Here is a 13151-nt window from a genome sequence, read left to right on the forward strand (position 1 = left end):
ATGCAAGCCATGCACTCCATATCTTTGCATGTTCATCTTGATATATAAAGAAGATTGGAGTTGTTGGAGAAGAAGAGGAATACAGAATTTTGAGAGAAAAATCATGGTGAAGAAGAAGTTGTCTTCTTCAACTTGTTGCTGTGAGTTTCCCTTATTTCTCCACATCTACAAGCTTTTTTTGAGTCCTACAACTCTTCCTAAAGCTCCAAGACCATAGTAGGGAAGGCTTTGAGGTGGTTCACATTAATATTAAGTGAAGGCAGTAGCTGATCAGACGTTTTTCTTGAAGAGTTCTTCAAAGGTATGTTCTGAAAACCCATTTTTATGAACAACATGCTTTAGTTTTTGCCAAATATAGTGAATTAGAATGCTTATGGATCCTTGATACTTTCGTTGCATGTTGTTTAACTCTAATAGTTTGACTTTTGCGATAACGCCACCTTTGCAAACTTTCCTGTGCTCATTTTCTTTGACACCATGTCCTTAAAAAACTTAGCATATTTTGGCATTTGTTCTATCGCTTCTGTGAAAGGGATGTTGATGTGTAGCTGTTTTAACATTTCCATGAAGCGATGATACTGCACTTCATAATTTTGCTTCTTCTTAAGTCTTTGCGGGGATGGTGGCAACTGTATCTTCACGGTTCTGTGTTCTATAAGCTTAGAGGTGGACGCAACTTCTGGTTCCATTGTCTCATTTTCTTCTGGTTCATCTTGTGTCAACAGGGTCTTGGATTCCATCGCAACTGAATTAGTCTTACTTGGCTCCTTCTTCTCTTCCGCTATTGTCTTTCCACTTTACAAGGTCACGACCTAACATTGCTTCTTTCCTGTGTTCCCCGAGTTGCGAGGGAGCTCAGTTAATCTCGGCAACGTCCCTTGCGGACTTTTTTTTAGCTCTCTTGCAATCTGTCCTATTTGGATCTCTAGATTGCGGATTGAAGTCGTCTGATTCTGGAGCACTGTCTCATTCTTTTCTATGTACTACTTTAATAGGCTTTCCAAGGAGGAAGATGGCGGCGCTTGTGAGCTACTGGCTTGATTTTTTTATTGATCGTTAGTTTGCGGGAAAAATCCTGGCGGCCCTTCCTTTTGTGCCATGGGTTGATAACTCTATTGTTGAGTATTTTTCCAAGAAAAATTGGGGTTGTTTCTCCACCCAGGGTTGTATATGTTAGAGAAAGAATTGTTCTTTGCGAAGTATACTGATCGTGGGTTCCTCGGACATTCTTCAATCGAATGTGCTTCTCCACAAGCGGCACAACTCATGCTCGTTTGATCAATTGCGTTGACCTTCCCTTTTTGCATTCCAGGGCTGTTGATTGCGATGCCCTGTAATAGATTGATCATCACATACATTTGATTATGTAGAGATGCAATGGCCCCATTGTTTACGTCACCTTCTCGAATTTTTAGTCGTCGATCGCTTTCCCTCCGATCTTCTTGATTCTTTGATATGCGATCAAGAATATTTTTAGCCTCATCATAAGTTTTGTCAAGTAGACCTCTAGTTGCTGCCACATTGGCAGCTGTCTACGATGTAGGGTTCAAACCTCGATCCATCCAAAGTTGGCCTCATGATTCCTAGGGAGAAATCATAAAGGTTGGGCGACGCATAGTCCCGGATAGGTCTATTTCAGTCGTTTGCTAGGAGAATGGGATTTACCATGATGTTGTTCGCATTTGCAGCTCTTTCTTTCGGTTATTTTGCAATATTGGGATTTCTCTCTTGTTGTTGTAGGTGGTTGTTTCTTCGTCTTCTTTGGAATGTTCAAACTCTGGGTCGTAGTTGGGCTCAGGAACATATCCTTCGTTCATATGACACCTGCTTCTTCCCTTACCATAGGAATGACAGTGCACAGAGGTTGAAAGCTAAAAAGAAAATAAAAAAGTTACTGTTAGCGCAATATGTACTACCATAGTCCCCGACAATGGCGCCGAAAACTTGTTGCATTGTAAATGTGATACAATTATGATGTATTTTGTGGTGATGAGTTATACGTTGCACATGCAAGTTTTCCTAATAAGACCCAAGTATAAATCTCACTAATTTTCCAAGTAAGTCCAGGGTCGAACATAGGGACTACTGAGTTAATATGTGAGACAGTAATTTTGATTCCTTTGTGGTGGCAAATAGAACAAAAAAATTGGATGGTGTTTTGATTAAGTATATTTCCTATGCAACGGAGTTCGAATAAAGAGTTGCTGAAATCGAGAATTACAATGAGTATGCGATGAATGGGTTGAGAAGGGGTTTAGTTAACACTTCCTAAGATTGCGTTCAAGTTATGCGATCATGCTACACACACACAACAGCATGTCATCTCTCAATGCAAATTCCATGGTCCCTGTTTCTAGGACGCATGCGATGTATACGATAATGTCGATAGCACTTATGTCTAAGTCTCTATTCTTGTCTATGCGATAATGAATGATGCTTCCATACACAAGGTGACCGCATACTATCATAACCTATTTCTAGGCTGCATGCGATGCGTAATAGCAAAATGAACTTTTGTCTAAGTTTCTATCTCTCGCTTATGTGGTTCTAATTTGACTCTCTCAAGTCTAGATTCTTTCTTTAGACTACTGTCTCAAGTATCTCTAAAGGGTGAATGACGCATACATAAGACAAGATGATCGCACAAAGTGTAAATCTTAGGTAGAGATAAGAATACAGAATACAGACAAGATGATCGCATAAAGTGTCTCTCTCAAGTCTAGATTCTTTCCATTGTTTATAAATTAAATGCAGAATATAGAATAACAATTGAATGTAGAGATAAGAAGCCCGGTAGCAATATCTTGCTTCCCGTGGTCTTTTACACTGTCTTTTCACTCAAACTCTACCCAGATGAATGTCCTTGGTTTCACTTGACCCTATCTCCTTTATAGCGCTTCCCGACAGTCTTTTGAGCTATCCAGGAATGATCTCTCGGGTATTCTTCTTTTTGCTCGTCTCCGTCTTCTAAGTATAAGAATAACTATGAACAGGCTAACGACTATCTATTTTGTATATGATCTAACTTGTTCTATATGTGGCGAACTCCTCTAACGATGGTGGCCTTTGGTATTTATAGAGCTCAAGGTGTAGAAGCTTTTCTCTCTAATGATTGCAATGATGGGCGGTCATTAAATCTCATACTCTGATGTACCGATTAATGGTCACCGAAAGTTGAGTGTACTTGCTACAGTGTTTCGTTAACGGCTTGTCAACTAAATTCATATTCGACCGTCATCGGCTTTCCGTCCCATCATGATTTATTATGTTGTCACCTTGATGCGCCATCTTTATGCAGCCACCTTCTTGAGCAACTTCTCACGATCACATATGATCGCATGTCTTTGCGATCACTATCTTTCAACGCACGCGGACGCCTAATTCCGTGGATCGCAATTTTACTTGCGCCAACACATTTTTCCTACACAAAATAAGTAAATTAGCTGCTTTTATGCGATGGGTGCATGTGCTCACAATATTCTCAGTTTAACGCATTTGGACATGATTTTTTATATTTTTACCGTTGCATTCCCTCATTTTTTTACTTATTTGCGTTGTAATAACATGCATTTCTACTCGTTATCAGCAGTCGCCTTTAAGACTGAAGGAGAAGAATAAAGGTCGAGTTGTTCGTCAACCCTTTCGTCTGCTTAGACCAGAGATCGATTTGGGATTGGGTGCTCGTTCTTCGGAGGTGAAGGATTTTGGGTTGTCTGACGATAGTTCTGAGGAAGGTGAAGGGTTCGATATGAGGAGTGTTGGGTTGAAGAAGCCTCTGTCGTCTGACCTAGAACCGGAAGAAATTCGGGTTGTGAGGGATGAACCGGGCAGGCTGGGTATTGGGTTAGTTGTTGGGTAGGGAAGTTTGGGCTCGTGTGGAGTGGGGGTTTAAGAAGTGAAGGGTGTGTCTAGGAGCCTAGAGGGTGTTGGGGGCCCAGATGAAAACCGGGTTGTGAAGGGGGTTGGGTTGGGCCTTGAGGGAGCTAGGGTGAGCGGGTCTGTTGGGAGTGGGTTGAGGCTGAGTGGAGGGAGTGAACTGGTGTAGAGGGAGTTGGGGAAAGAGTCGAAAGGTATGGGGGCATCGGTGGGTGGGTCACATGGTGCTAGGCTGAAGTTGGAATGCTCAGGGGGCAGAAGTGAGGCAGTGAAGAGGTTTCTCGAGCTGGGCTTTATGGAAGTGAGGGTCGTTCGGAGGACACAGTTTTCCGCGTGCGGGAGAAGGAGGCGTATGGTTCTAGTGGTTCGGGTTCTGGTGTGAAAGGGTGGAAATGCATGGGCCGCCCTTTTTGGGTCTAAGTTGAGGGGTAATTTAGAGTTCAGTCCCTCATTGGTTGAAAATGATAAAGTTATTGTTGAACCTTGTGAGGAGATTATTGATGAGGGTGTGTGTTTGTAGGAGAAATCTTTGGTTAGTCAATTTGTGAATCCAAACTCCCGTATTCTGTTATTTTCCGACTTATTCAGAGAATTTGGAGACGTGTAGAGATGCAAACTATTACCTTGTTGGAGAACAGTTTGATTATCTTTAAACTTAAGAAGGTAGAGTCACGGGATTGTTTGCTGGAGAATGGTCTATGGCACTCGGGTGGCAAGCCCATCTTATTACGATAATGGTCCCCAGGTATTGTTCCTGAAACCTTTGTTTTTAATTCTATTCCTATCTGGATTAAACTTGAGCGTGTTCTCGTGGAGCTGTGGACGGATAGGGGTTTAGTAGTGGTAGCTAGTGTCGTGGGTAAATCTATTTCTTTTGATGTTGCAACAAAAGAGCGAGGACGGTTATCGTATGCGAGGGTTTGTGTTCAAGTGGATGGTGATTCGTTAATGCCCCATCCAGTCATTGTTAGAATGCGGAGTTTATTATTCCAGTAGTGTATGTGTGGAAACCTCGTAGGTGTACTTGTTGTGGTTCCTTTGGGCATGCTGGGGCTATGTGTGAGAAACAGGGTGTGGAAAAGGGTCAGGAGTTTTGTATTGCGGTAGTTAATGAGGGGTGTTTGGGGGAGAATGGGGGAATTGAGAGTGTGAGGAAGGGGCAGGATTTGGGTATTGGTATGTAAGACCCTAACACTAAATCTAAGGTGGAAGATTATTTGGAGAAGGAAAATCCTAAGTAATAAAAATATTGGGGCAATGGTGATAGCATATGGAAGAGTACGACCATATGTACTAAGTTATATCAAAAGGGTGGCAAGTGGTTAGGAGTATGGCCGACGTATGTGAAGGGTTTAGGCGCCTTGAACGCAAGGCCTAAAAGTACGTAGGAGGCTGGCTTCATGTTGTACTAAACTTTGGAAGCAAGAAGGCTTGGGCAATGGTCGTGGACTTGTATGCAACTAACGCAAGGGCATGCATAAGGCATGCGTCGAGCAGGCATGCCAGGAGCCCAGCCCATGCATCGAGCCAAAGCACACAGCCCATGCGTCGAGCAGGTATGCAAGCGCTCTTGCCTATACGTCGAGCGGGCATGCCGGACACCCATCCTATGCTTCGAGCACTGCCAAGCCTGTCGAGTGGCCATGCCTATGTATCGAGCACTGCCGAGCCTGCTGAGCACTAATGCATCGAGGCACGCCCATGCGTCGATGGCCAGCGCCTATGCGAAGCGTTATGTGTCCATGCCAAGCAAGTCGTGCAGACATACCTAATTAGCCATGCGTCAAGGATGAGTAGCCACCCTATGCGTTGGTGATGGATGACTCATACGATGGCTAAGTGGGATTTCGATGGAAGTGAGTTAGCTTGCTATGCGTTGTTGACAAAAAGGAAGGCAAATTGATGGGGAAAAGAATTCCAAGGGGAGATGGCAATATTTATGACATGTATTGATAAGCCTAACAAATTAGATAGATGAACATGTTTAAGTATTTATGTGATTGAGGTGGCAAAAGAAGGATCACACAAGGCAATCCTATCACTCTAAGCACGAGGTGGACAAAGGAGATTACATGCAAAAGAGGTCTTATCACACTAAGCAGGAGGTGGATGAAGGAGGTTGCATGCAAAATGGGAATTTTGGCTAGCAAACTAAGATGAGAACAACTCAAGGCTGTGCTGTAATAGGGTAAGTGTTGGCAGCTTCAAAAAGGGACAAATGGGAGTTGAGTCTTCACAAGGGGGTGAATTTGGGATGGCTATAATAGAGGGGTTGGGCGAGAAGAATTTATTCATGCCATCCCCAAAATCTATGTGTTGAGAGCTTATTTAAAGTGTTATGCTTAAGTATTTAGGCTGCCAAATTAATTAGGATCCGAAGGAGCTAAGGTTGCGTTTGTGAAACATTGGAGCCAACCCGAATGCACAGCCAGCCAACGCATCCAGCACATAGCGTGCACACCTTACGCCTTGCAGCGCTGTGTCTATCCTGCCTCACACCAACGCATCATGCACGCCCAACGCAACAGTCACTGTACGACGCATCACGCACGCCCAACGCAGCAGCCCATTGTGTGACACAGCATGCCCACCCTACACACGGCCGAATGCCCAGCTGCCTGCCACAATCCAAATAACCTCTAAAGAGGCTAATTTTAGGATTTTGGCTAAGTTTGGAGTGGGGTAAGCTGGTACTTTTATTATATAATGGTATTTTGGCTATTTTAGCATTATTTATTGATATAACAAGTGTTAATTGAGGAATTTTCATTGATATGGAGGAACTCTCAGGAAGGTATTCTCAAAGTGGTTTTAGTAGAAAATCTTGCTCACAGTGAGTGGTTATTTAGTTTTATACATTGTTATATGAATAAATGCATAGGTAAGTACAAATGCATGCTTATAATGTTATGTGACTTGCCATGATATTGTTTGTGCAATTTCTATGGAAACTAAGATTATACACGAAATACATGAGTTAGCATGCTTAAAAATGGTACTTGGCAGGAAAATATAGTCGGCTTCGGTCGGCGAAAAATGATAGTCGGTGACGATCGATAGGAAATATAGTCAAGATACCTAAGCATGACTAGCGGGAAATAAAAGTCGATGTGCACATTGGCAGGGAAAGCGGGTTATAGGAAAGTTTCCATAAAAAGTTGTTATGATTGTTAATATATGCATGATGTGAACATGCCAAGTATAGCATGGGACTGGAGGATAATGATTGAATGAGATTACACATGATCATGCATAGATTATATTGAAATTGTGATTATGTGATTGACTTCCCAAAAAATATGTTTTGTAAAGTGATTGTTATTTTAAAAGGCACCACTCACTGGGCTTATTAGCTTACACTCTCTTCCAAATGTTTTCTTTTATCCCCCTCCCCAGGTTGTAAAGCGGAGCGTTCAGGAAGGAGTCTACAACCACCAAAACAACATGACTTGGTAATTTCTCAAGGCACGACTTAGATCATGTAATAAAAGAGTATAGAAAATTGGGCTACATGTATGAAATTATATAGGTTATTGTAAACATGTTAAGGTTTTAATAGATAAAGGAGGAAATGTTAAATTTAAATGTTGTCTTGGAATGCTACTAGTATATCTTCATGCTCCCTTCTAAGTCTTGGGGCTAAGGCTAGGGCAGGGGTCTGACATGGTGCAAGGGGATTTAGCCAAGTGGATGGGAATAAGGGCACGGGATGTGCTGATGAGTTTACTATGGTTAGTCGTCGTAGGCGTTATAGAGGAAGTATAGAATTTTGATATGGTGATGGGTAGGTTTGGTTATGCTTAGAATTGTGTGTGTAGCTATAGTGTGCAGGAAGTTGGAAGGATCTGGGCGATGTGGCGAAAAAGTGTCTATGATTTTTCTATTGATGTCAGTGGGGAGCAGTTTATTTCTAGAACCTTAGTGGATATTGTATCTAGTGTTAGGGTACATATTGATGCTGTGTATGCCTCTAATCACCCGAGTGAGAGGAGGAACTTGTGGTCTTAGTTGAGTGATGTGTGTGTCACGTGGCAGCTTCCTAAAGTTGTTTTGGGGGATTTTAATGCTATTCGTAGTAGTTCGGAGGATTTTGGTGGTTACCCTAGCTTAAGGGAGATGGAGAAGTTTGATGGGGCTTTATTGGAGGTAGATCTGGTTTAGTTGGGTGTGATAGGTAACTGGTTTACTTGGACTAGTAAACTTCAGGGGAATGGTATCTTGCACCGGTTGGATCGATGCTTGTCTAATGAGGCGTGGAAGGTTTCTTTTCCGTATTCGGAGGTTAAGGTTGGTCAGTGGGGGATTTCTGATCATAGCCCTCTTCTGGTTTCTATAAGGGAGACGAGGAGTAGGCCGCCTCCTACGTTTCATTATTTTTCTCATTGGGCGGAGGCTGAGGGTTTTATTGATACTATCTGGTCAGTATGGAGAAGGTCTAAGGTTGTGTCTCTTATGGTTAGCTTTGTGCGAAATTTGAAGGCAGTGAAAATGGTTTTTGGTGCATTGTTTGGTAGGCGTATCTCTGTGTTAGCTGATGAGGTGCGGACGGCTAGGCAGGTTATAGAGGTTGCTCAGGCTGAAGTAGAAAGGGATCCTACTTCAGAGTCGGTGTGTGCGAAGGTGGCTTGGGCCACTGAGGTGTTCTGGTTAGTGACGAGATTGGAGGAGGCATCGCTTCGGCAGAAGGCCAGGGTAGGGTGGCTGGAGTTAGGTGATATGAACACAAGTTTTTTCATCCCAGTGTTCGTTCTCGTCGTAGTTGTAGTGGTTTATTTACGGTCATGGATGCTGGGGGCACTCGCTAAACGGTGCATGACAGGGTAGCAGGGGTGGCGATAGAATTCTTTCAGGGTTGTTTAGAGTCTTAGCCTGTGGGATATAGAGATCTTACTACCCGAATTGGGGATATTGTGCAGTTCAGCTGGTCCGAGGAGGGGGTGGAGGCGCTTGGTCGGCCAATGAGTCAGGAGGAGATTCAGAAGGCTTTATTCTCGATGAAGTCTGGGAAGGCTCTTGGGCCTGATCAGTATTCGGTGGATTTTTACAGAGCTGTTTGGAGTATGGTTGGGGATGATTTCTGTGACGCTATGCTGAATTTTTTTGACACTTGTTACCTGCCTGGTGGAGTTAATTCTACTGTTATTACTCTTATCCCAAAGAGGCGGGGAGCTGAACCTATGGAGGATTTTCGTCCTATTTCTTGTAGCAATGTTGTGTATAAGTGTATCTCGAAGATCTTAGCTGAGAGATCGCGGTTGTGGTTGTCTGCTTTCATCAGTGGCAACCAGTCTGTGTTTGTTCCGAATAGGTCAATTTTTGACAACATTTTATTATGTCAGGAGATTGTGGGGTGCTATAAGGAGGGCATAGGGAAGTCACGTTGTGTGTTGAAGGTAGACCTTCAGAAGGCGTACGATTCCGTAAATTGGGATTTTCTGTTTGGTGTGTTGTGTTGTTGGCTATAGGTACGCCCCTTCAGTTTATTAGTTGGGTAAGGGCTGTGTTACTTCGCCTAAGTTCTCTGTGATGATTAATGGTTCCCTTGAAGGGTTTTTTCCTGGTAAGAAGAGGTTGAGGCATGGGGATCCATTGTCTCCTTTTTTGTTTGTGATGGTGACGGAGGTCTTGTCTAGGTGATAACGTGCATTTCTGCCCGTCATCCAAAAACTTGATGCTTATTTTTATGAAGTGAATTATGGATGATATGCGATGGTGAAATTGCATTGTGTACTCAAGTTTCCTCAGCGGAATCCAAGTGTAAATTCCACTAAGTTTCCTAGTAAGTCCAGGGTCGAACTCAGGGACTTGTGAAAACAGATTGCGTTGGTAATTTTTGATGAAACTTTGCGGTAACCGGTAACTCAACTAATTGTTGATTGTGTTAATGAAAAAAATAAACAAATGCAGTAGATTTGAGAAAAGTTAGTTGTGTGATAGATACACTGAGTATGCCGATGAACGGGTTGAGAAGATCTTTAGCTAGCATTACTTGGGAATGCGTCAGACTATGCGATCATGCTACAACCATGCACAACAAGTCATTTTCCAATGCAAATGCGATGCTCCTAAGTCTAGGACGCATGTGTTGAATGCAAAAGTGTCCATAGGGCTTATCCCTAAGTCTCTACTCTTTTCCTATGTGATGATGTAAAATGCATAAAGGCAAGGTGACCGCATACAATCATATCCTATCTCTAGGATGCATGCGTTGCGTTGATAACAAATAGTGCTTATTCCTAAGCTCCTATCTCTTGATTATGCATTCTAATCTGACTCTCCCGAGCCTAGATTCTCACCTAACCTTCCCAAGCCTAGATCCTGTTCTTAGACTACCCTCCCGAGTATCTCTAATGAACGAATAAAGCATACATAATACAAGATAATCGCATAGAGTGAAGATTCCCTAGTTGTGCTAGCTAAATGCTTCTCAACCTATTCAACTGATTTAGCTACTCATGCGTAAATAACAGAGAGTGAACAAATATAGAGAAATAGATTCCATTTCGATAAATGAGTGGAGTACAAAATAACAATGGAAGTTAAGGTAGAGAGCCTGGTAGCAATTCCTTGCTGACCGAGGCTTTTACACTGTGAATCTCTATTCAGTTCCAAGGATGTTCCTGCTTCCACAGGCGTCGGCCCTCTCTCTGTCCTTGAGGCTTCCGGTGCTCTCCTAAGCTTACCAGAACGATCTATTAGCACCACCTTCCTCTCTCGTGTCCGCCTTAAATCGGAAGGAAAACTTTGAACCAAAGACGTGTGAACTGAAGTATGAAATTTTGAACTGCTAAACCCCTTTGCTGAAGGTTGCCTTTGGTATTTATAGAACATCCAAGGTGAACGGCGGCTTCTCTTTCATGATTGCACTGATGGGACGGCTTTAATTCCCCTGATTGATGCATTGAATATTTGTCACCAAAAAGCTGAATGTACTTGTTATTGTTAATCGACTGTCAACTTAATTCGGATTTGACTATCCTTAGCTTTCTGTCCCATCGCGATTAATTAGCCTTTCACCCAGATGCACCCACCATGTTGCGCTGACCAAGTTACGGCAATCCTTTTAGGGCGAATATTTGCGAACACGATCACCGCAAAGCCTTGCGGTAATGCTGCGCTCGACCAATGATTTCCTATGATCGCAATTTTCGCCTTACGTCATTGCATATTCTGCACAAAAATACATAAATCAACTATTCTAATGCGATGAATGCATGCGACCACAATATTATGAAATTGATGCTTAATGGACTCAAATTAACATGTTTTATCAACGCAAGCCAACATTGTTTAAGAACTTAGCACCCTGATAATGTGCATTTATGCCCGTTATCACACCACTAAATTTAAACAATGCTTGTCCTCAAGCATAAGCTAAAGATTTCTTTTGGCAAATCGACCGCAATATTCTTTTCCTAGATTTCTCAAGGATATTTTGTTCAATTCCTATATTCCAAAGTTTCCTTAAGTCTCGTTCAAGCCTCCTCTCAAAATATTTCTAAGACCTGGGGAACGCAAGCTTAAACTTCAAAAAGACTTTACTAACTTCCGGAACATCACATGATTTATTTCAAAAAAGAAAATTTTCCACCGGCTTGTCAAATGATTTTATCCTTGCATATTTCTTGTCATTGTTGTTTTTTTCTAACCTTACGCTGATCCGAGTGCTTTGCCTTCGTTTTGGCTTGCCCCCACGTGTGTCATGCGGGCATCCAACTACGAGTAATATGCTCTTTCTCAGACTAAGTTTATACCTACTTGGGAGTGGAGTTACGGTCATTTATTTACGCGTTGATCCTGGTGACTTACTTTCGTTTTGGCTTGCCTCCACGTGTGTCATGTGGACATCCAACTACGGGTAAGTGTCTTTCACAACTTAACTCTTATCAACATGGGTTTCCCTTTGCGTTGATAGTGGAGTTGTTATTCTCAATTTTTTTTATAAAAAAAAATAGCAAGGTCGAAGAAAATAAATACCTCACCCCTAAATTTAAAATGCGGCAATGTCCTCATTGCCAAAAAAATTGAAATAAGTCATGCGATGTTCTGAGAATGATTTGTAAAGAGAGTTTGAAAGGAAGCTAGCAAACCCCTAACTTCTAGAAATATTTTATGAGGTGACTATCTTAAAGTTAAGTTGACTCTAGTATATACGAAAGAAATAGAATCATGTTTTTCATCATTGAAATCATACTTGGCAAAGAAACAGCATGCGGTGATTTACTAAATTTATTTATGTTAGATGATTGCGGTAATCAAAGAGGATGTGGTGATAAAACTTTTAAGAACTAATATGCAATGCAATGACGCAAAATTTGAAATAATGATAAGGAAGAATACACTCCCAAATTTGGGCTGTCACCCGCACTGTGTATTGACGCATCCATCTTTGCGGCGATCTCTCTTCTTTGGATTGCGGTGATAGAGTGAGATAATTTGCTGCTTCATGTAACATCTCTGCAATCCTGTGCCTTAATCATTGTTAACAAACAAAGAGAGGGTCAAATGATTTTAAACAAAACAACAAGTTTTATTTTTAGAAGTAATAAAGAGTAAAATGCAGATAGATAACTAAGGATTAAAGTGATGAAGGAATGAGAGTTCAAGAATTAAACAAAGGGTATTCCAGGTTTTTCAGCTTCACGGAGGTATTTTTTTGGCTGGAAATCACCTCCGCAATATACCTTAGCTCGCTGTCCATTAACCTTAAATGTACGACTTCCATCCTCAGTGATCAACTCTACCACACCATGTTGGAATATTTATTTAATGATGAATGGTCCGTACCAGCATGATTTTAATTTTCCCGGAAAGAGCCGCAGACGTGAGTTGAAGAGTAAGACCTTTTTCCTAACTTGGACGTTCTTACCACATATGCGTTTGTCATGCCAATGCTTGGTGTGCTCTTTATAAATTTTTGCATTTTCATATGCGTTAATCCTCCATTTTTCTAGCTCGACCAGTTGCATTTTTCGTGCTTCTTCTGCTTTCTTCAAATCAAAGTTCAGCTTCTTTATCGCCCACAGTGCCTTATATTCCAGCTCTAAAGGAAAATGACACCCCTTACCAAATACCAATGCATATAGGGATATACCTATGGGTGTTTTAAATGTAGTCCGGTATGCCCATAACGCTTCGTCAAGCTTTGTTGCCCAATCCATTCGTGAAGGCCTCACTACCTTCTCAAATATCAACTTAATTTCTTGATTGGACACTTCAGCCTGACCATTCGTCTGTGGATGGTATACGGTGGCCACTTTGTAGAGAATATTGTA

At 42.0% G+C, this 13151-nt stretch overlaps 1 protein-coding gene across 1 annotated transcript; it reads left to right on the plus strand.

Moving 5' to 3' along the window:
• Positions 1–7539: 7539 nt before the first annotated feature.
• LOC150033024 (uncharacterized) lies at positions 7540–10624 on the plus strand. Its single transcript, XM_090307104.1, has 7 exons — positions 7540–7607; positions 7695–7821; positions 7912–8022; positions 8083–8568; positions 8793–9318; positions 9425–9509; positions 10483–10624. The coding sequence occupies exons 1-7, from the start codon at positions 7540–7542 to the stop codon at positions 10622–10624; spliced, it is 1545 nt and encodes a 514-aa protein (XP_090163230.1).
• The last annotated feature ends 2527 nt before the right edge of the window (positions 10625–13151 follow it).

The sequence above is a fragment of the Benincasa hispida genome, chromosome 11, assembly GCF_027475165.1.
Source record: "Benincasa hispida cultivar pf3 chromosome 11, pf3_genome.v1.1, whole genome shotgun sequence".
In the NCBI taxonomy this organism is placed as follows: Eukaryota; Viridiplantae; Streptophyta; class Magnoliopsida; order Cucurbitales; family Cucurbitaceae; genus Benincasa; species Benincasa hispida.